Raw genomic sequence first — 25,337 nt, forward strand, 5'->3', positions numbered from 1 at the left:
TTTGCAGTTTGACTTGTATAATGTGTATAGACTGCGGTATGTACAATATATAGATGATACTGCTGTATATAATCACTGTATCACCTATATAATGTATGTACAGCAGTCTATATATGTTATATAGGTGATACTGCTGTGTATATACACTCACTGGCCACTTTATTAGGTACACCTGTCCAACTGTGTGTTAAGACTTAATTTCTAATCAGCCAATCACATGGCGGCAACTCAGTGCATTTAGGCATGTAGACATGGTCAAGACAATCTCCTGCAGTTCAAACCGAGCATCAGTATGGGGAAGAAAGGTGATTTGAGTGCCTTTGAACGTGGCATGATTGTTGGTGCCAGAAGGGCTGGTCTGAGTATTTCAGAAACTGCTGATCTACTGGGATTTTCACGCACAACCATCTCTAGGGTTTACAGAGAATGGTCCGAAAAAGAAAAAAAATCCAGTGAGCGGCAGTTCTGTGGGCGGAAATGCCTTGTTGATGCCAGAGGTCAGAGGAGAATGGGCATATTGGTTCGAGCTGATAGAAAGGCAACAGTGACTCAAATTGCCACCCGTTACAACCAAGGTAGGCAGAAGAGCATCTCTGAACGCACAGTGCGTCGAACTTTGAGGCAGATGGGCTACAGCAGCAGAAGACCACACTGGGTACCACTCCTCTCAGCTAAGAACAGGAAACTGAGGCTACAATTTGCACAAGCTCATCGAAATTGGACAGTAGAAGATTGGAAAAACGTTGCCTGGTCTGATGAGTCTCGATTTCTGCTGCGACATTCGGATGGTAGGGTCAGAATTTGGCGTAAACAACATGAAAGCATGGATCCATCCAGCCTTGTATCAACGGTTCAGGCTGGTGGTGGTGGTGTCATGGTGTGGGGAATTTTTTCTTGGCACTCTTTGGGCCCCTTGGTACCAATTGAGCATCGTTGCAACGCCACAGCCTACCTGAGTATTGTTGCTGACCATGTCCATCCCTTTATGACCACAATGTACCCAACATCTGATGGCTACTTTCAGCAGGATAATGCGCCATGTCATAAAGCTCGAATCATCTCAGATTGGTTTCTTGAACATGACAATGAGTTCACTGTACTCAAATGGCCTCCTCAGTCACCAGATCTCAATCCAATAGAGCATCTTTGGGATGTGGTGGAACGGGAGATTCGCATCAGGGATGTGCAGCCGACAAATCTGCGCCAACTGTGTGATGCCATCATGTCAATATGGTCCAAAATCTCTGAGGAATGCTTCCAGCACCTTGTTGAATCTCTGCCACGAAGAATTGAGGCAGTTCTGAAGGCAAAAGGGGGTCCAACCCGTTACTAGCATGGTGTACCTAATAAAGTGGCCAGTGAGTGTATACTGCTACTATACACTGCAATCACAGTATCACCTATAGTATATACAGCATTTGCAGATAGACCTGTCTAATGTATATTGACTCTTGTATATACAATATATAAGTGATACTGCAGTTATATACAGCAGTATCACCTATATAATGTATATACAATAGTCTCAATGTGATATGTATATTCAGCAGTTGCGGTGTCTCCTATATGATATATATATGTGTGTGTCTCCTATGTGATGTATGCATCATAATCTCTATATATAAAAATTCATGTGTGTGTGTGTGTGTATCACCAACCAATCACGAAGCATCTTTCATTTCACCAGAGCTGTTAAAAAAAGCTGAGCTGTGATTGGTTGCTATGAGCAACAGCATGTGTGTTTGTCAGCCAAGCTCACTCCACATAGCACCAACCAATCACTAAGCATCTTTCATTTCACCACAGCTGTTTAAAAGATACTGAGCTGTGATTGGTTGCTATGAGCAACAGTTTTCCTTGTAGTCAGTTGTGGTAACTGAGGCCTATTATTCTATGGTGTTATTGTCCTTCTGTAAAGCTGAAAATAACATAATTTATTACCGTGCCGACACAGACCACCCTCTGACGCAAACTGCAGGGGGAGCCCAGAATCAGGAATTTCTCTTTGTCTGGCATGAAGCATCCTCATTAACTTAAAAATTCAAACACAGATTAAAAAAAACACAAGATGGATTTCTCCAACCCAGGTATCATTTTAATCGGTGTAATAGCGCCAAGCTGACAATGTTGGCTCTGATGGGATGATCTGGGATATTAGGGGTAGTAGTCCGGTGGCTCTGATGGGATGATGTGGGATATTAGGGGCAGTAGTAACTGAGGCCAATTATTACATTATTATTATTATTATTATTGAAATGAGTACAGAAATGGAAGAAAGGGAGCCAAGAGCTGCTTCCTTAAGGGCCACTGAATCGTCTCAGCAGAGAGAAGCAAGACTTGCAGACAAGAGAACAAGAGCTGCTCTTCCTCAAGGGCCACTGAAACGTCTCAGCAGAGAGAAGCAAGACTTGCAGACAAGAGAACAAGAGCTGCTTCCACCAGGACACAGGAAAAAGTTGGAAATTTGAAATACTCTGCCTTTTGCTACCACTCAGACATCATCTATCAGGATAATCCAATAGTTAGCATAGGAAAAATGGATGTGGTCTGCATGTACTGCAATGCCCTGAAGTGGAAAGATGAACCGCCAGGTTTATGCTGTGCAAATGGCAAGGTAAACCTGCTTCCTCTCCTCTCACAACCAGATCCCCTGAAGTCTGTGATGACAGGTACCACTGCAATATCAAACCATTTCTTGGACAACATCAGGAAGTACAACGCCTGCTTCCAAATGACCTAATTTGGTGCAAAAAGAGAAGTTTTTTCAACTAGATTTATGCCCACATTTAACGTTCAAGGACAGATTTACCACTCAGTTGGCTCACTTCTTCCATTACAAAGAAAAAAACCTCAATTTCTTCAACTCTACTTTATGGGAAATGTAGAAGCAGAGGCTCAGCAGAGATGCTTTTTAATTCCAAACACTCGCCTTGATATTCTCATTAACTTGCAGCAGTTCCTTCCCATAAACAATCCATATGTTCAACTTTTCAAGACAGCACTTGAATGTATGCCAAGTGACGATTACAGAGTTGTCGTCAGACCTGACAAAACACCACAAGGTGAGCATCAGCGGCGTTTCAATGCCCCCACATTTGATGAGGTAGCTATTTTGATTGTGGGTAATGAGTTTCACAGCCGTGACATTGTGCTTCAGAAAAGGAACAATGGTTTGCAACGGGTGGCAGAAACTCACAGGTCCTATGATGCACTGCAATATCCAATTATCTTTTGGCAGGGGCAGGATGGCTATCACTTTGAAATACCTCAGACAAATCCTGCAACAGGCCACCCTTCAAGGAAAAAAGTGTCGGCCATGGACTTATATGCCTATTGGATCATGACAAGAGTTGGTGAGGAAAATCACATCCTCAAATGCAGACATCTCTTCCACCAATTCATTGCTGACATGTATGCAAAAATTGAGAGTGAACGTCTTCTGTATATCCAACTAAATCAAAAGAAGCTCAGAGCTGAGGAATATATTCACCTTAGAGATGCTGTGGCAAATGATACTGATCAAAACGACTTGTGTAAAATGGTAATCCTTCCATCAACTTTCACTGGAAGCCCACGACACATACATGAATACACGCAGGATGCAATGACTTATGTAAGAAAGTTTGGCCGTACAGATTTTTTCATTACCTCTACTTGCAATCCTAATTGGGAGGAAATCAGAGAGCACCTGTTACCAGGCCAGAAAACTGTCCATCGCCATGACATCATTGCACGAGTTTTCAAAAGAAAAATTGCAAAAATGGTTCATTTGATTACAAAAGCACATTTTTTGGTGAGACATAGTGCTGGATGTATTCAGTTGAATGGCAAAAAAAAGGCCTTCCTCATGCCCATATCGTGATCTGGCTGAAACAAAAAATACAGCCCACTGAAATTGACAATATCATCAGTGCAGAACTGCCAGACCCTGAGAATGACCCGTTGCTGTTTGACATCATCACTAAGAACATGATCCATGGTCCCTGTGGGAGTCTCAACAAAAATTCTCTCTGCATGGTTGATGGCAGGTGTTCAAAGAATTACCAACGAAACCTGATCCAAGAAGCACAAACTGGACAAGATGGATATCCAATATCCGAATCCGAAGAAGAAATCGAGGGGATGGTGGTTTCATAGCAAAGCTCAAAATGCGGGTTGGATCATCACCCCAAGAGATAGAAATTGACAACAAGTGGGTGGTGGCTTACAATCCTCTGCTCTCAAAAATTTTCCAGGCCCACATCAACGTCGAATCTTGCCACTCTGTGAAATCAATCAAGTACATATGCAAATATGTCTACAAAGGAAGTGATCAAGCAGTGTTTGAACTCCAGAAAAATGGACCTGTTGATGAAGTAGAGGCATTCCAGATGGGCAGGTACATCAGCAGCAATGAAGCTGTTTGGAAAATACTAGGGTTCTCCATTCATGAGCGCTACCCACCAGTTATGCATTTGTGTTCACTTGGAACATTGACAGAGGATTTACTTTGACCTGGCAAACCTGATCCAGCAGTTTCAAACAACACCTAAGACCACCCTCTTGGCATTTTTTGAACTTTGTCAACAAGATAGATTTGTAAAAACAATACTCTACTGTGATCTACCAAAGTACTACACTTAGAACGCATCCAGAAAAACACTGGAACGGAGGAAACAGGGGCTTGATGTTGAAGGCCATCCAGGGGTCAAAGCAAATGATACTCTTGGTCGCGTCTACACTATTCATCTGTCAAATAAAGAGTGCTTCTACCTGCGCATGTTACTTTATGTTGTCAAGGGTCCAACATCATTTTCTGACTTGAAGACTGTCGGAGGCCATGTACGTGAAACATTCAGGGAAGCTTGCCAAAGACGAGGACGTCAGGAAAATGACGCACACTGGGACATGACTCTCAGTGAAGCAGCAGCCACTCAAACCCCAAAGTGACTAAGACACCTTTTTGCTATTCTTCTAACAACCTGTAACATTTCAATTCCCCTTGACATTTGGACAAAGTTCAAAACTAATCTCTGTGAGGACATCCTCATGCAGGTTAAAAAGGAAAATCCTCAGCAACTTATCAACTTCACTGAATACATTTTCAACAAAACTTTAATTCTCCTTGAGGACCACTGCATGGAAATGTCTGGAAAAGCATTACACCTACTTGGCTTACCTACTCCAACAAGAAATCAGGAAGCTAACCAAATGTGCAGGGAGATATTCAGAGAAACAAGTTACCACACTGATGAACTCACAGCTTTTGTCTCTCACAATGAGCCACTGTTGGTACCGGACCAAAGAAATGCCTACAACCAAATTTTAAGTTTCACTGTAACTAACAAAAGTGCGATTGTCTTCCTAGATGCTCCAGGTAGAACAGGACAGACATTTTTAATCAACTTGCTCTTAGCAAAATTTCGGCAACAACAAAAGATTGCACTTGCAGTGGCATCTTCTGAAATTGCAGCTACACTTTTAACTGGTGGTAGGACGGCACATTCGACATTCAAACTACCACTTAACCTGTCTAACAGTGACAGCCCAGTTTGCAACATTGCCAAAGGATCAAGACAGGCCAAACTGCTTCAAAACTGCAGTGCCATCATTTGGGATGAATGCACGATGTCACACAAGAGGGCTCTGGAAGCAGTGGACAGACTGCTGGAAGACTTGCGTGGAAACAATTCTATCATGGGAGGTGTAGTTGTAGTTTTGGCAGGTGACTTTCGACAAACACTACCCGTTATACCAAGATCAACCCCTGCAGATGAACTCAATGCCTGCCTAAAAGCATCATTCCTTTGGAGACAAGTGAAGAAAAGTCGCTGAACACAAACATGAGGGTCCACATGACAGCCGATGTTTCTACTGGACTGTTCTCAAGCCAGCTGTTGACTATTGGAGATGGCAAGGCACCAATAAACTCAACCACTGGATAGATCATGTTTCCAAGCAATTTTTGCTACATCGTTACATCAATTGAGGAGCTAAAAGAAAAGGTTTTTCCAAACATTCAGTCCAACTTCAGAAAGGCTGGCTGGCTGTGTGAAAGGGTTATTCTAGCACTGAAAAATGATAGTGTAAACAAGATCAATCTTCAAATTTTAAGTCTCCTTCCAGGTATGTTCACGACCTACAAGTCAGTGGATACAGTAACTGACCCTGATCAAGCATTATTCTATCCAATAGAGTTCCTTAACTCCTATGAACCACGAGGACTTCCTCCGCATAAACTCTTTCTAAAACCTGGAGCACCTATTCTGCTGTTGAGAAATTTAGATCCACTAAAGCTGTGTAATGGGACAAGACTCTTGATTAAGAACCTGTTTACACATGTAATTGAAGCAACCATTTTGACAGGATGTGCCAAAGGAGAGAACATTTTCATTCCAAGAATTCCACTCATTCCATCTGATTTACCTTTTGATTTTAAACGCCTCCAGTTTCCAGTTCGACTGGCATTTGCAGTGTCCATTAACAAGGCTCAGGGACAGTCCTTGAAAGTAGTAGGGATCGATATGCAATCTCCATGCTTTTCTCATGGACAACTTTACGTGGCCTATTCAATAATAATAAATAATAATACATTTTTTATTTCTATAGCGCTGACATATTCCGCAGCACTTTACATTTCAGAGGGGACTTGTACAGACAATATACATTACAGCATAACAATAATCACATAGATCATAACAGATACCAAGAGGAATGAGGGCCCTGCTCGCAAGCTTACAATCTATGAGGAAAAAAGGGGAGACACGAAAGGTGGGTGGTCTGGACCAGCCATAATGTTAAGTGTGTAACAGTACGGATGCAGAGGGCTAATAGATGCATATAGCATGTGTGAACATGATGCGGGGAACCTGGTTATGGTAAAAAACTTTTGGCTGTGCCACACAGGGATAAATTAGGTTAATATGTTGAGGCGATAGGCCAGTCTGAATAAATGCGTTTTCAGGGCACGCTTAAAATTGTGGGGATTGGGGACTAATCGTATTGACCTGGGAAGTGCATTCAAGAGTTGGAACTGCCAAAAATCTGTTCATCTTTGCATCGGAAGGAAAAACCAAAAATGTTGTTTATCAAAAAGCTCTTGAATGAATTGAAAATAAAATACTATCAATACTTGGGTAATCATTTAGTTAGTTTGTGTTGCAAATCTGTAGTGTTGAATATATGATGTGAAATGTTTTTAAGTGCAATATAATCATTATTTGTTACAACTAACCGTAGTTGCTATGCCCGGGCAGCGCCGGGCTCTTCAGCTAGTATAGTATAATACTGTCTTAATTATAATGTAGAGTTGTGTGTGTGTATATAGTGTAGAGCTGTTCATATAGTATATTTCTGTGTATATAGTATAGAGTCCACACTATATACACTGGCACATCTCTACACTATATAGTATATACACAGCTTCACTCTATATTCCTTACCACGGTATGTATTGTGGAGCTGTGTACATTGTGTATACTCATCCTGTCCTGTATACATGGTGTAAATATAAGTATCTACTCTAAGTGTGTCTATATATATGAAAATAAGAAGCACTCTGACTAATTGTGGAAAGTGGCGTACTCTTTATTAGCCCATGTGGCAACGCTTCAGATCCATAACAGAATATTTATCTGCTATGGAATTGAAATATTACCACATGAGCTAATAAAGAGTCCTCCACTTTTCTCTTATTTAATAGGTGTGCTGATTATTTTCTTTTTATAAATCCCTTTGATTTAAGGGTGTGTGTCCTAAAAGCATTTCAACCATTGGTTAATATTTGGTGGTGCTCAGTTATGACACGTATCAAGGCTGACATAACCACCCACAGCCGGGGACATGGCATGCTATGGGGCTCGTAAGTCGTGGGGCCCCAGTGCCAGCACCGACACAGTTGAAAACAATGATGAGTGAGGGAGCCATCCGCAGGTGCTCCCTCTCCCATCATTCCCCCTCTGTGTCTGAGCTCTGTGACGTCTTGGCTCAGAGGGCACAATTACATCACAACAGCGCATCCTTTGTGCTGAGCAGAGCAAAGGGTCAGAATATGCTTAGGAGACCAGAGCAGTGGGGTACAGGGAGATGTGAGAATTTGATGATTTTTTATGTATGGAGTATTATATAGGGCCCATTATACTGTATTAAGTAATATTTGGGGCCCATGATAGTGTATGGAGTAAGATATGGGCCATTATACTGTATGGAGCAATATATGTGGCCCATTATACTGTATGGAGCGTTATGTGGGCCCATTATACTGTATGGAGGAATATGTGGTGCCCTTAATACTGTATGGATGACTATGTGGTGCCTATGTATGGAGGGTTATATGGTGCTCATAAATACTGTATGGAGGGTTATATGGTACCCATAACACTGTATGGAGGACTATGTGGTGCCCATAAAACTGTATGGAGGACTATGTGGTGCTCCTAATACTGTATGCAGCACTGTGTGGTGCCCAAAATACTGTATGGAGGACTATGTAGTGCTCATAATACTGTATGGAGCACTATGTGGTGCTAATAATACTATATGGAGGACTATGTGGTGCCAATAATACTGTACGGAGGACTACATGGTGCCAATAATGCAGTATGGAGGACTATGTGGTGCTCATAATACTGTATGGAGGATTATGTGGTACTCCTAATACTGTACAGTATAGTGAACTACGTGGTGACCATAATTCTGCATGGAGGGATATGTGGTGCCCATAATTCTGTATGGAGGACTACATGGTGCCCATAATTCTGCATGGAGGGATATGCGGTGCCCATAATTCTGTATGGAGGACTATGCGGTGCCAATAATACTGTTTCGAGGACTATGTGGTGCCCATAATACTGTATGGAGGACTATGCAGTGCCCATAATACAGTACTGTATGGAGGACTGTGGTGCAAATAATTCTGTATGGAGGACTATGCAGTGCCCATAATACTGTATGGAGGACTATGCAGTGTCCATATTTCTGTATGGAGGACTACGTGGTGCCCCATAATTCTGTATGGAGGACTACGTGGTGTCCCATAATTCTGTATGGAGGACTATGCGGTGCCCATAATACTGTATGTAGGGATATGTGGTGTACTGTATGCTGTGCCAGACCTGCCATTGCCATTAATGATCCCTCTTCTGGATTCTTGTTTGTGGTTCTTGTATGCGCGGTGATGGCGCTGACATCCTTGTGTTCAGACATCTTTTCTCTATTTCTCTAAATTAAAATGTCCACTATTGTACAAATTTTTACAGGATAGACATAAATCTTTATGAACCAGATTAATTTCTACCGATTTTAAAAATTTACTAGGGGGGGCGTCGTTGTGCAGTTTGCCTCAGGCGGCAGAGAGGCTAGGTTCACCCGTGCCAGTGCATCAGTTTTATGCAGATCTGCAATGGATCCGTTTTTTCACACGTTGACGGTTTGGTAAGGAGGATGTGTGATGGGTATATGGGCATGGGAGGGGGGATTCATTTCTGTCATGTGCTCTGTGCTCCTTTCTGTGGGGCAGACAATGGCTGGGAGCTTAAGTTCCCAGGGATGCTAGATTTCTCCCACCATGTCAGTGTCTGCTGAGTTGTTGTCAATTGGGAAAACTTGCTCATAGCAACCAATCACAGCTCAGCTTCTTTTAACCAGCTCTGGTGAAATGAGAGATGCTTAGTGATTGGTTGCAAGGAAAACTGTTGCTCATAGCAACCAATCACAGCTCAGCTTCTTTTGAACAGCTCTGGTGAAATGAAAGATGCTTCGTGATTGGTTGGTGATACACACACACTCATTCAGTATTATATATATAGATATAGACAACAGTGTATACGCGGATTTAGAGGATGATAGTATATCTTCAAACGGACAACAACACATCTTTATATGAACGTGAAAGAAGGCATATATATATTTTTTCTTTCACATCCATCAAAACACTTCCTCAGGGCTTGATCCAAGCCCTGAAAAAGCATGGTGATGGACATATGCTAAAGTAAATACGGTAATTATTTTGCCTGGTGAGTTCAGCAGTTCCAGTCTTCTTACAAAAGTTTTTATGGGATGACTGTTTTTCTGCTGAGCACCTCTCAAGATTTCTGATTGATCGCTTCACTGACTCTTAATGCTGCATCAGCTGGTTCAAGTGTAACAGTGCTGACATTCACTATATACTATGAAATATATATATTTCTGTGTTCAGACAATACACACCTACAACAATCTGTTTTGTTGGACTATTTTATTCCTTTAGTCAGTGGTAAGTATGAGTAAGAACATTACAGTCCTATATATACACGTTCATATAAGGCTCCTTAATCTGACACGCCAGACCTGGCTTGTTCCAGAAGAAGAAACGTTACCCCTTAGATCGCAGTCTTAAAGAGAAGGTGCCATAAAAAAAATTGAAAAGAATTTTAGTTTACATTTTCTTAAAAAATATTATCATTTGTTTATAATTTAGTTTATATTATAGTTATATGGTAAATTAACACACAGCCAGAATAAAGTCCTTTATTAATCTTAATTAACCATAGTTACCGAACACCTAATCCCCTACTCCCTCATCTCCTGCAACAAAAATAAAATAATAAACCACAAATATTCCTCACCTGTCCGACGAGAAGATAATCCATAATGTCCGACGATGATCCTGATCACTTTGAGAGCAGTCACATCAGTGATATGACTGCTCTCAAAGACAGCCGGTGATACACTGACAGGAGGTAATCCCTCCCTCAGTGTATCACTGCACCGTTGTGAGAGTTCACTGGAGTTCATTAGCTCGTTGAGAGTGAGAGTTCACTCGGAGTTCATTTTACATTATTTCTAAAGGTACTGTCACACTTAGCGATGCACCAGCGATCCTGACCAGCGATATGACGTGATCAGGATCGCTGGTGCATCGCTAAGTGGTCGCTAGTGAGCTGCCACACAGGCAGATCTCACCAGCGACATAGCAGCGGTCGGGGGTCGTTACTTACCTGTCAGACGAGGCGATCCTGACGTCCTCCCGCCCGCGTCCACGCGTCGCTCGTCGGCGCCAGCAGGAAGCTGACGACGAGAAACGGTCCAGGACGTTCTCGCGCGTACAGCGATAACCAGCGGGGGAGCCGGTCGGAGGTAAGTATCACACATAGCGATATCGCTGCTACGTCACAAAAACCATTGACGTTATAGCGATATTGCTAGCGATATCACTTAGTGTGACAGGCCCGTAAGAAACGAGGGCGTCGGGGATTTGGTGTGAGGTGAGTATAATGGTTTTTATTTTTATGTGAATATGCATGTAATGTAACTTTTTTTTAAAACTGTGAGCACAGGTGCCGGCAGATGATACTACTCTCCCATCAGACAAAGCCCGATGATAGCAGTAGTCTCATCATCCCACACCTGCTTTTTTACCGCAGGTCATCGCTGCAGGTCACTGTCAGCTGCGGAATCTCGCTGACATCTGCTAGCATGATCCCACAGCGCTGTGACCGACAGTACCGGTAGCGTTACCGCGAGTGACAGTCACAGCTGCGGGGTAAAGCTGACATGTGAGAGCATGACCCTGCAGCTCATTTTATCACACTCACTGAGCAGTGTGTGCAATGACAGAGGAACTTAAAGCCCATAGCATACGCTGTGGGCTACAAGAAAATGTCCGCAGTCTCCTCCCACAGCTGTGACCTGGACAGCCCGGGGGGTGGGGTGCCCAGGCCACAGCTAATGCGGCTACAGTGTTTTAGATAGGGTCGGCATCCGGTGTTGATGTCGCCATATTTGCAGACTGCAAGTGTCGTGCAGCGACTCTTACACTCCTGCAAAGCAAAATGGCAGCCCCCAGTGGATGCAAAATAAAATAATAAAGAAAAACTATAAATACTGTGCACTTGAAAATGTTATAAAAATAAGGAATTTAACATTTTTATTTTTTTAATAATATAAAAACGCGGCACCTGCCCTTTTAGCCCCTCACCTAGCCAAATCAGATCTCATAATTTGCCCTGATGAGGGGCAATGCCCTGAAACACAGTGTCTGAAAATTGAGATTTTGGTTTGGCTTTTATCCTACGTCATATGGCAAAGCCTGGGAAAGGGCCAATATTGACTTTTAGGTGGCACTAGAGTTCTAATCCTCTTCCTCTCCATATATATAGCCACATATTAAGCACAGGTTTTGTTTCAAAGATAGCTGCAGGGAAACTGAGATGGCTGGAGCAAACTTGCTTGAAAAGGATATAGGCCATTCCATCCAAGCTGATTCATTTTTAAAAATTAAATGTAAATATTTTTAATTACATCAATTATATCTTTTTTTTATCATACTGGCCCAGTTAATGGGAGTGTTATTGCAATAAAAGTAACAAATTATTGAATGTTCTACGAACGCAGCATTGGTATTGGGGAATGCGCTATCATCCCAGCTTATAGAGGTAAGGTATGAGAAACATTTGTGCAAGTTGAACTTCTAATAACGCACGTGTTGTGAACAGTGACCTGGACGGTCATTTAAATTGTCTCCTCGTGTTAAGAGACCTACGGTTGCTGGCATTATTATTATCATTATTATCTTGATAAATCTTGAGGATATTTCTTTATTATTCTTTTTATATTCCTTTTATATTATTTTGTTAATGATTGTAGTAAGAGATTTATGTGGATTTGCGCTTTCCACATAAACTTCTGGGAGAGAGTACTGTTCTATGAGATTATTTGGTTAATTTTACTATGGATCGCTATTGAGTGATAAATTGTATTCTAGTGGGTTATATCAGCGCAATTATTTTTTAATATTTTAAAAGTAACAAATTCAAGTTATTGTGAATAATATATAAATCTAATAAACCTTTTCTTCGTAAATTGTGTTGAAAATTATTTTTTCCCACTCCTGAGTATTTTAAAAACATTTTAAATGGCTAATATTTTAAAGGACCATCAGTGCATAAATGTGTCTAAAATAGTTAGTATTGCTTTTAGAAACCTCAGAAAACTAAAATCATTTTGACTATGTAACACCTGGAACATTTCCTATAACACAGGAATTATGTTTTAGTAAAAAAAAAATAATAAACTATGAAATAATAATAAATATCTAATATTATAGCATGGGAACTTACTTATAACCTGTAAAAAGCATAATTATTGTCCAGTTTACAGAGTTTGAAGCTTTCCTTATTCTATATATAGGACTCTGGGTATATTTTGGTAACACCCAGTTTAAATTATTTTTCACTGCTATTTACCATAAATAGAATCTGCAATTTCACCATGTAAGTTGAAAATATATAATACAACATATCTGTTTCTACTATAAAACCAAATATAGTATTTTTCCTTATAATTTATTTATACATTTTAAGCTGTGTGAATGTAACACCTGTAACTATGGAATGGCCCATATATGAGACAGGTTTGACTGATTTAGCACAGAAAAGAGGAGCTATGTTAACTTAGATTATATTCCATTATAACCTTCCCAGTAGTACCTTGTAATTACCGTATATACTTGTGTATAAGCCAACCCGAGTATAAGCCGACCCCCTAAATTTTCAACAAGAAAATGTAATGACTCGCGTATAAGTCTAGGGTGGAAAATGCAGCAGCTACTGGTAAATTTCAAAAATAAAAATAGATACCAATTAAAGTAAAATTAATTGAGACATCAGTAGGTTAAATGTTTTTGAATATCCATATTGAATCAGGAGACCCATATACCGTATATACTCGTGTATAAACCGAGTTTTTCAGCCCCTTTTTTGGGCTGAAAAAGCCCCTCTTGGCTTATACACGAGTCATATACCTGAAAGCCAGCGAGGGAGGGGGAGCAGGAGACATGATACTCAACCCTCCTGGCGTCTGCATATCCGGCTCTGCTACATCTCCCTCCCGGCATCTGTATCTCCCTTCCTGTCTTCCTCCTGTGCGGTCACATGGTACCGCTCACTAAAGTCATGAATATGGACGTGTCTCCACTCTCATAGGGGTTGAGCTGCATATTTATGACTTTAATGAGCGGTACCATGTGACCGCACAGGAAGAAAACAGGAAGGGAGATACAGACGCCGGGACTGAGATGTAGCAGAGTCGGATATGCAGACACCAAGAGGGTGTGTAGCACTGGGGGAGGGTGAGCCAGCCATGCCATATGGATGCCATAAGGAGAGGTGAGTATGTTATTTTTTTTTAAATTGCAGCAGCAGCATTATTATATGGGGCATATATAGAGCATGTTATGGGCCACCAATAACCTTTGTGCAGCATTATATGGGGCATATATATTAATATGGAGCATGACAGACATCTGTCTGGGATGATTTAGCAAATCCTGCTTTGAGCAGGGGGTTGGACCAGAGGGCCCAGAAGATCCCTTCCAACGCTATGATTCTATGTTATGGGCCACCAATAACCTTTGTGCAGAATTATTATATGGGGCATATATTTATATGGAGCATGTCATTGGCCACCCCCGGCTTATACTCGAGTCAATACGTTTTCCCAGTTTTTTGTGGCAAAATTTGGGGGGTCGGCTTATACTCGGGTCGGCTTCATACAGTTCATGATGGCCCCATAAGATTCTCCATACAAAATACACCCCATATAATGCTGCACAAAGGTTAATAATGGCCTCATAAGATGCTCCATACAATAATATGCCCCATATGCTGCTCCATAAAGGTTATGGCCATATGCTGCTCCATAAAATGCTCCATAGATTATGCCCCATAAAATGCTCCATAGCTTATGCCCCCATAAAATGCCCTATAAGTTGCTCCATAGATTATGCCCCCATAAAATGCCCCATAAGATGCTCCATAGATTATGCCCCACATGCTGCCCCATAAGATGCTCCATAGTTTATGCCCCCATAAGATGCTCCATAGATTATGCCCCCATAAGATGTTCCATAGATTATGCCCCATATGCTGCTGCTGCAAATTTAAAAAAAATGACATACTCATCTCTCGTCGCTGGGGGCCAGCTGGCGGTGTCCTTAGCAGGCGGGGACACAGGCACGCTATGGGGGACAAGTGCCGGTGTCAACACTGGCTCTGGGCCCCGGCACCTGAGATATTAACCTGTCCTTGGTCTACCGCTGCGCGCCGCTCTGTCTTCCAGGTCCTCTGTCAGTGACCAGGCAGAGGGCGTGAAGCGCACTAACCACGTCATCGCGTGACCTGACCTGAACGTCACAGCCAGAGGACACGGAGGACAGAGCGGCACGCAGCAGTGGACCAGGGACAGGTAAATATCGCATATACTTACCCCCTCCTGGCCTGGTCTCTGCAGCCCCGCTTCTCCCACTGTCTCCGGCAGCTATTCCTTCCTTCAGCGGTCACGTGGTACCGCTCATTAAAGTCATGAATATGCATTCATGACTTTAATGAGCAGTACCATGTGACCGCTCAAGGAAGGCGCCTGAGACCGTGGGAGAAGCAGGGGGGCTGCAGAGACGCGACAGGGGTAAGTATGATATGACTCCCCCGCGACCCCCTGGCGTATATGACTCGCGTATAAGCCTAGAGGTGGATTTTCAGCCCAAAAAAATGGGCTGAAAATCTAGGCTTATACGCAAGTATATACGGTGTTATGTTTTTGTACTTGTCAGTCCACACATTGTTTTTTCTGCAGCATTATTTTTTATATTACAGGTAGATGTTGGGGTTGTGCATTTCACGCCATTAATACAGCCAAAAATTGACCAGCCTTTTAAACTCGTAGAAAAAATAGTTCGAAATGTCTTCCAGCTCAGAAGGAAACACTGCTACAGAGGAATCTCGTAAGTGAAATATATTTGTTATAGTGTAATAAATAGAATGATAACCTATGTTTATAATATTCACATATAGAAACCATGATTATAGGGAGGAGAAAATAGATTTTCAAAGTGCTTAAATTAGGATGCATCTCATAATACGAATGTAGCTTACCGTAGTGTCAGGGTCGCTGCTGCAGGAACTGGTGGCAGCAGGAGTGGGCGATGCTGCGGGTCCCAATTTGGGGTGGTGAGGCAGTGTGAGGCCGCGGAAAGCTCCAGACTTTCAGAAATTGGCTCCCAAGATCTTAATCTGCTCATGCGCCCACTCCGGTTAACATTTCCCAAAGTCCACCACAATGAAAAAGGAATTGGAAGTGCGGGGACACCTGATATTTTCTGACGAACACCCTCTTCTCCCAAACTTGGGTCTACAGCATCGCCTCACTCCTGCTGCTGCCGCCAGCTTCCTGGAGCACCAACCCTGCCTCCTGGGAACACAACCGCAACCAACCCACCTGGTGAACTACAGTAAAAGTGGACTACAAGATGCACCAACATTTTATTAAAAAAAATCCTATTTTCCTCCCCAAATTTGAGGTGCGTCTTAATACGGTTGGGGTTAAAGATATGTTCCCTTGATGAGTATTGATGTTACAGAATTTCTGTAGCATTTCTGCACCTATTAGGTAAATTAGGTTATTTATGCTTTTTTCATAACTTTTTTTGAGTGTGTTTTTATTGTGTTTTTGACGTTGCAGTTTTTGTCGCTTTTTGGTTTATCTTTAAAATAAAACATTTTTTATGCTTTTATGTATTTGGAACTAACCAAACTTTATTGAATCATGTGAGGGGAATACATACTTATTGAATATTCGTTTCTTTTTGCATCCTTGTATGATTGGCCCCATCCCATTCCTGGTATGATTGGCCCCATCAGAAAAGATTAAAAAAAGCAAACCATTACCCTTACCTTTCTCTGCTCCCTCGCAGTGTCCTGCTCCGTTGCCAGCAGCTGCTTAATGCTTGTAAGCAGCACATGGCAGTGACTTCATGCTCTTCACAAGCAGAGCACAGCATCTGGAATACTCACCCGAACTGTTCATTGCAGAGAGCAGTGAGTATTCATTGCTCTTCAGTAGCGCGCAGTGTCAGCCGGAGCCTTCCTGCTGCTGCCGGCATTCACGTGTGCCGATACTTAAGAGAAATGAATATTACCTGCAATACGTGCCCTGTTGGAAATAATAAACCAGTAGTGGTCCTTGGGCAAGACTACTTACACTATAGTGCCTACCTCAATAAACATGAGAGTGTCACGAACAAAGAGAGTCATGCCGACTCAGACGTTGCCTGGATTAACAAGGTCCGCGTCAGATGTCGAGGAACCAGGACAATCTGATGATAAATGGGCTACTGGAACAAACCATTTATGGACAAGGCAAGAGAACCTGGATCTGATGAAATGCTACTATAACAGCAGACCAAATGAGAGAGGATATATGAAGCATATGAGGAAACTGTGGATGGATATAAGACCTGCATCTCCACTGACTGAGAAACAACTAGTCACCCAACGTTTCAATATCATAAAGAGAAAGCTATAATCGCAACTTGAGATGGATCAACTGCACTTCAGATCCACCCCACATGAAGAACTGAAGAACAACATGTGCGACCCCCTTAAAATCCTGATCCAACCCTGCAACTAGCGAGCACTGCAGCTGGTCTGAAATAGAACAAATTAGATAAACTAAATGCCATCAATACCAGAGATCAACTGCCAAGACCCAGCAAAGAAACACCACCAGACAGTTTGCTAGAAGATGCCAATAGAGCACTTGCATCAATACCTACCACCACCATAACTCAAACTAATAAACTGGTCTATGCTACTGCCTCAGCAGTCATGGAAATGCTTGGCTATACAACCAGCAAGAACAGCAGAAGTACGTGCCCCCCTTGGAAAAGAAGACTGGAGACAAAATCAAGGTGACATGAAGTGAAGTCAGCCAACTAACCGAAATACAGAAGTGTGTAAAGATCAAGAATAAGACCAAGCTGGACAAGTACAAAGGCCTGACCCCAACTGAAGCCATATAGACTGCTAAACAAAGGCTCACAGCACTTGCTGCAAGACTAGGGAGATACACTAGAGAAGCTGAGGTCAAGAAGATAAATGCCCTGTTCTCCACAGAACCATCCAAAGTGTACTCCCAACTACAGAGAAACAGCACAAAGGCAGCAACTCCACCAATAGTAGAAACAGAACAATACTGGAGGAACATATGGGAGAAGGAAAAAACACACAACACCAGTACAATGTGGCTGCAAGATCTGAGAATGAGACACAGCAAACACCGAGAGCAAGAACCAGTCACCATTACAGAAGCAGACATCCAACATCAGGTCAAGAGCATGAAGAGCTGGACAGCACCTGGCCCAGACATGATCCACACCTACTGGCTAAAGAAATTAACAGTGGTACATGAATGCATGGCAAAGCAAATGAACCAACTGCTAGAAGAAGGCTACCACCCAGCTTGGCTAACACAAGGTAGAACAGTGCTGATCTTGAAGGAACAGTTCCATCCAACTACAGCCCAATAACCTGCCTTACAACAACATGGAAACTCCTGTTAGACATCATAGCTATCAAGCAACAGAACCATATGAACCAGTACATGAATCCAGCTCAAAAAGGCATTGGGACTGACACCAGAGGCTCTAAGCACGAGCTCCTAGTAGATATGTCCCTCATCCTAGACCCCATCCTGGTATATGTCCTCATGCTGTTATATGTCCTCCATCCTGGTATATGTCCCCAGTCCTGATATATGTTCCCCCGTCCTGGTATATGTTCCCCCATCCTGGTATATATTTCTCATTTTGGCATACGTCTCTCATCTAGTATATGTCCCCCGTCCTGGTGTATGTCATCCCCCATCCTGATAAATGTTCCCCCTATCTACTGTGGGTATGGAAAGTATTCAGACTCCTTTTCATATTTCACTATTTGCGTCATTGCAGCAATTTGGTAAATTCAAAAAAGTTAATTTTTTTCTCATTAATGTAGACTCTGCACCCCCATCTTGACTGAAAAAAACAGAAATGTAGAAATGTTTGCAAATTTATTAAAAAAAGAAAAACTCAAAGATCACATGGTCATAAGTATTCAGACCCTTTGCTTAGACACTCATAAATAAGTCACATGCTATCCATTTCCTTATAATCCTTCCTTGAGATGGCTCTACTACTGAAACCAGGGGAGGAGTCCTGAAGAGAGAATTTGCATATTTCCAGTGCGTTCTGGGATAACTGAAGAGTCTTCGCTAGCTCAAAGAACACTGGATTTTGGCCGTTGCAGTACATTCTGAAAGGAGATATTTATAGATAAATAGCGTGCACTCTGTTAAGTGTGGGGCAGGTGCATGCTGAACCTGGAGCTAGTCCAGTTAGAGTCATATAAGTGAAGAAACAGCCGCACTCAAAATATGATTTTTCAAATGCATAACATAGATGAATTTATTGAAGTCACCACAGCAGTAATAAAGTGTCAAGGTAATGTTTCGACCTTGTTAAGGGTCTTTATCAAACCTCACTTCTTATTTTTTACCTTTTTTACCTTTCTCTATTAATTTTTATTTCCATTTTTCACTCTCTAGCTTATTACTTGTCTCTTTTCTTCCCCTCCTCTTTGCCTCCTCTTCATATTCTACCATTACTTTCTCTACCTGCTTCTTAATCCTCTGCCTGCTTCTTAATCCTCTTATTTCTCCCTCCTGTGCTTCCCTCCCACAGCGCACACCATTCAAAGTCACTGTACTCAAGCGCCCGCGCTACTGTGCATGCGCCCAAGGTTCCCATACCCTTACTTTCCCCCTAGCACTACTGCGCAAGCACCAGTGGCGCCTGTATACACGCAACTGCACTATTCTGCAGGCACGCGTTTTCTCCTGCACCTTTACAGTGCATGCGCCCATGGCGCTTTCACCAACATAGCTCATGCTACCATGCACGCGTCCGCTTCTTTCAGCGCACCAAGCCTCCCCCTCATCTTACATACTGCGCACGCGCCGCCTCCCGCTCTCCATCCTCATTTTCGGCCTCTTGGCTACATTAACCCACTGACCACCAATGTCTCCACACACCACCACATACGGCGCTTTTGCTCAGGACCCTTAGGTATGCCTCCCAGCACAGCCTCTACCTCTGCATCTTTAAACATATACCATAAGCATATACCTTATGCACTACTTCTGTTCCTGCAGCCCCTATCAGGACCTTTGTCCTTCTTTGTGCCCTGCCGGACTCTCCTGTATTTCTCATAGGTATGCCTTATTTACTTTATATGGACACTGTCTGGAGTGCTGCCACTGCTACTTGCTTTTACCCTTATGCATTGCCACTTCCCTCTTTTACAGCCCTATCTGGGATCTTTGTACTCTTCCGCTGTGGCCTCTCCTCTTTAATCCATTTTTTTACTTAAGGTCAGTTTCTATGTTTACACCACCCCATTATTAACTAATAATAATAATAAATTTTATTTCTACAGCGCCGACATATTCCGCAGCACTTTACATTTCAGAGGGGACTTGTACAGACAATAGACATTACAGCATAACAATAATCACATAGATCATAACAGATACCAAGAGGAATGAGAGCCCTGCTCGCAAGCTTTCAATCTATGAGGAAAAAGGGGAGACACGAAAGGTGGGTGGTAACAATTGCCCTGATTGTTTGGATCAGCCATAATGTTAAATGTGCAACAGTACAGACACAGAGGGCTGATAGATGCATAAAGCATGTGGGAACATGATACGAGGAACCTGGTTATGGTAAGACTTTTGACTACAACAATTGTATTGCTTTATTATTTGGCCTTTGTACCGTGCTAACCACTCTTCATTCTTACATTGTAATCCCAGCCTGCACCTTAACTCTGTATTCTATATTATTATTATTATTATTATAGCGCCATTTATTCCATGGTGGGTAGAGCTGGTCGTGCAGTGGATTGGTGGGTACTGCAGGTTGTAGGCTTGTCGGAAGAGGTAGGTCTTCAGGTTCTTTTTGAAGCTTTTCATGGTAGGTGAGAATCTGATATGTTGTGGTAGAGAGTTCCAGAGTAGGGGGGATGCGCGGGAGAAGTCTTATATGCGATTGTGGGAAGAGGAGATAAGAGGGAAGTACAGAAGGAGATCTTGTGAGGATCGGAGGTTTCGTGCAGGTAAGTACCAGGAGATGAGGTCACAGATGTATGGAGGACTCAGGTTGTGGATGGCTTTGTATGTCATGGTTAGGGTTTTGAACTGGAGTCTTTGAGTAATGGGGAGCCGATGCAGGAATTGACAGAGGGGAGAGGCCGGGGAAAAGCGGGGGGACAGGTTTATCAGTCGGGCAGCAGAGTTTAGAATAGATTGGAGGGGTGCGAGAGTGTTAGAAGGGAGGCCACAGAGCAGGAGGTGGCAGTAGTCAAGGCGGGAGATGATGAGGGCATGGACTAGGGTTTTTGCAGATTCTTGGTTGAGGAATGTACAGATCCGTGAAATATTTTTGAGTTGAAGTCGGCAGGAAGTGGAAAGGGCTTGGATATGTGGTTTGAAAGAGAGATCAGTGTCAAGGATAACCCCGAGGCAGCAAGCTTGTGGGACTGGAGTGAGTGGGCAGCCATTTACTTTAATGGATAGGTCCGTTGGGGGGTCACGTGAAATGGGGGAAAGATGATTAATTCTGTTTTGTCCATATTAAGTTTTAGAAATCTAGCAGAGAAGAAGGATAAAATAGCAGACAGACATTGAGGGATTCTGTTTACTAGGGAGGTGATATCTGATCCAGAGGTGTAGGTCTGTGTGTCATCAGCACAGAGGTGATACTGAAAGCCATGAGATTCTATGAGCTGTCGGAGGCCAAAGGTGTAAATGGGAGAAGAGCAGGGGCCCTAGGACTGAACCTTGTGGGACTCCGACGGATAGGAGGCGCGGTGAGGAGGTGGTGTGCGAGTGGGAGACACTGAATGTCCGGTCTGTTAGGTATGACACAATCCAAGACAGGGCCAAGTCTGTGATACCAAGAGATGAGAGGATCTTTAGTAATAGGGAATGGTCCCTTTGATATATGGGCAACTATGTATATATGTTCTGTGTACATTTTTTGAATATGTTATATATATTTTGTAAACTAGTCACTTCTGTACAGCACGCACACCCTTGTACAGCACTTTCACCATGTTACTTCTTGTGACTAATTTTGTGTATATCTATCTTTTGCAGTGAGGTTTAATAAAGACCGTTAACAAGGTCGGAACGTTACTTTGACACTATTACTGCTGTGGTGACTTCAATAAATTCATCTATGTTTTGCATTTGAAAAATCATATTTTGAGTGCGGCTGTTTCTTCACTTATATTATTCTGAAAGGAGGACATCGGTAAACCGTGTGCCGAAATTTTTTTTGGCACGTTTTTCACCGCTTTGATATCTCTTTAACTGTAAGAACATGTAAGAGGCTAGGATCCATTTGGTGAGCTGCATTTCTTGCTTAATGTTTACAGACTTACCAGTGGAAAAGCCAAACTTCACATGCCAGAAATACAAGCTTGTGTCCCTGTTGGAGAAAAAGCGCAAAATCTAGAAGAGAGGTTAGCTACATTGAAAATCATTAAGGAAGGTTAAGAGTTCTTAGACAGAGCAGAACCATCTCTTCATGTTACAGAAAGAGAAGAAATTCAAAGTGTACCTGAAGAAGCAGAGAAATGGATGTATGTGACACAGAGAAGCAGGAGGATCGGGAGGCAGTCAGCACCCATACTGCTCAAGAACCAGTACCAGGCTCTCACGCATGAGAGCGATGAAGAAATACATCAAGATAAGACTTTACCCACAAAGAACAACCTTGTATGCCCTCAGTCCTCCTGGATGGAGAAAGAAAAATGTTGCGAAGAAGGAACGGAGAGTTGTGGTCATGGGGGATTCCCTGTTGTGAGGAACACAGGCCGCTATCTGGAGACTAGATATAACCTCAAGAGAAATGTGCTGTCTTTCAGGTGCAAAAACTAAAGATGTGTTTGACAGGATATCAGGACTCTTCAGACCTACAGATGACTACCCATTCCTGGTAATACATGTGGGGACAAATGACACCGCAAGAAAGGACCTTGAAACCATCTGCAGTGACTGAAAACTTAGGTAAGAAAGTGAAAGAACTGGGAGTGCAGTGGATGGCCATGGAACATGGATATTGAATAAGATTTTGCAGGTGAACAACTGGTTACGTCGATGGTGCCATCAGCAAGGATTTGGATTTCTGGATCACAGTGTGAATTACTTATAAGATGGACTGCTTGATAGAGATGTGGTGCACCTTACGAAGACTGGAAAACATGTATTTGGAATTCGCCTTGCTACACTCATCAGGAGAGCTTTAAACTAGAACAATGTGGGAAGGGAAGCAAAACGACAGAAAAAGCCATACACCTGACAACAAAGACAAAAAAATCTAAATAAAAATATTGGAGGAAGAGAAACCAATCAAAACGAAAATGTTGCTATACAAATTCACAAAGCATGGGCAACAAACAAGGACAGTTGAAAATACTAACTCTGGAGAAGAATTATGATATCATTGGAATCACTGAAACTTGGTGGGACGATATACATGATTGGAATACAAGGCTAGAAGGATACAACTTATTTGCAAGAAACAGACTTGATAAACGAGGAGGAGGTGTCTCATTGTATGTTAGAAAAGCGTATATCTGCACAGAGATTAAAGCTTCAGAGACTGGGAGTTCTGTGGAAACGGTTTGGGTAAGGCCTCTTTCACACTTCAGTTTTTTGCATCAGTTCAAATCCGCCAAAAAGTCAGAGAAGCGGATCCGTTCTCAACTGATGTGAACGGATGGCACAGGATCCGTTTTCAGACGGATCCTGAAAATGAGGAAATAAAGGAACTGCTGGCCGGGAAGGGGGGGGGGGGAAGAGAGAGAGAGAGAATTTTTTTTTTGTTTTGTCCGGCACCCAGAAAGAAATTCGGGTTAAATGAGTGTCTGGAGGATCCGCCAGAGAAAAAAACGTTGCAAGCTCCGTTTTGAAATCTTTGAGGATGGTGACGGACAGCAACTTTTGACATAATAGGCTTCGGAGATTTCAACTATCCAGACATTTGTTGGGAATCTCTCTTAGGCAATACTAACAGGTCAAGCAAATTCTTAACCTCTCTTGCTGACAACTTTATCTTCCAAAAGGTAGGGGAGAAAACAAGGGGATATACTACCTTGGATCTAATCCTTATAAACAGGGAGGAAATGGTTGAGGAGGTAAGAGTGGCTAGGACTCTAGGAGGTAGCGACCATGCTATTTTAGAATTTTGGATAACTAGAGGAGGAAGACCTATGAAGACTCAGACTTCAAGGTTAGATTTCAGAAAGGCAGATTTTAAGGGACTCAGAGAATCAGAGGGATCTAATGGTTGGAAGTCCTTAAGGACAAAAATGTCCAGGAAGGATGGGAAATCATGAAAAATGAGATTCTCAAAGCACAATCGTTAACAATTCCAAAAAGAGGGAAGAATAGGAAGCATTTAAGGAAACCATGATGGATGAACACAGAACTTAAGCACATCCTAAAAAGGAAGAAAGAAATGTTTATCAAATGGAAATAGGGAGGCATATCTAAAGAAGAATATAATGCTGTCTGCAGAACCTGCAGGGCACGAATCAGATTATCTAAAGCTGACAATGAATTAAGGCTTGCAAGAAACATCAAAAGCAATAAAATAGGATTTTGGGGATATGTCAAAAGTAAAAGAAATGTCAAAGATGCTATAGGATTTTTGCAGGATGAAAATGTTGAAATGGTAAGAAAGGATGTTGAGAAGGCCGAACTTTTAAATTCCTATTTTACATCTGTTTTCTCTGAGGAAGGAAATGTAACATCAACTGATCTTCACTGTCCTATTAAAGTAATACAAAGATCCAGGATATCTATAAACAGAAAGCTAGTGAGGAAATACTTAGCTAATATAAATGAATTCAAGTCTCCAGATCCAGATGAATTACATCCCAGAGTACTGAAGGAGATGGCAGAAGAAATTTTTGAACCACACTCCATAAGCTTTGAAAACTCTTGGAGAACAGAAGTCCCAGAAGACTGGAGAAGAGCAAATGTTGTTCCAATCCGGTGAGTCTGACATCTATACCAGGAAAGATCTTTGTATAAATTATTAAACAACATGTATGTAAGTACCTGGATAAGAATGAAGTGATTAACCAGAGTCAGCATGGGTTTGTAACTAATAAGTCATGTCAGACTAACTTAATTTCCTTCTATGACAGAATCACTGACTAGGTGGATCCGGGAAATGCTGTAGATATAGGATATCTTGTCTTCAGCAAAGCATTTGACAAAGTATCTCACACCATTCTTATTGAAAAAATGACTAAGTATGGAATGGACAAAGTAACTGTTAGGTAAATTAATAACTGGCTTAGTGATTGTCATGGTATGCCTAGGTTACTTTAGGCTAAAACCCCGGGACCCCTGCAGTGTCCCTCAGACTAGGGAAAACCCTGTCTGTCCCTCAACCCAGGGTTTACACTGAAGGTGTGCCTGCCTGGGCCTCCACC

The 25,337-nt window shown here is 42.3% G+C and overlaps 1 protein-coding gene across 5 annotated transcripts in view; it reads left to right on the forward strand.

Annotated features, from left to right (window-relative positions):
* TFB1M (transcription factor B1, mitochondrial) overlaps nucleotides 1–25,337 on the forward strand; it is a 329,682-nt gene that overhangs the window by 256,360 nt on the left and 47,985 nt on the right. For all 5 annotated transcript variants that reach the window (XM_073585711.1, XM_073585709.1, XM_073585710.1 and 2 more), the window contains one exon: nucleotides 15,609–15,736. In XM_073585711.1, coding sequence (XP_073441812.1) covers nucleotides 15,609–15,736 — 128 coding nt within the window. The remainder of the gene's footprint in view (nucleotides 1–15,608; nucleotides 15,737–25,337) is intronic.

Source organism: Dendrobates tinctorius, unplaced genomic scaffold, assembly GCF_039654945.1.
Source record: "Dendrobates tinctorius isolate UK_male_01 unplaced genomic scaffold, ASM3965494v1 ptg000087l, whole genome shotgun sequence".
In the NCBI taxonomy this organism is placed as follows: domain Eukaryota; kingdom Metazoa; phylum Chordata; class Amphibia; order Anura; family Dendrobatidae; genus Dendrobates; species Dendrobates tinctorius.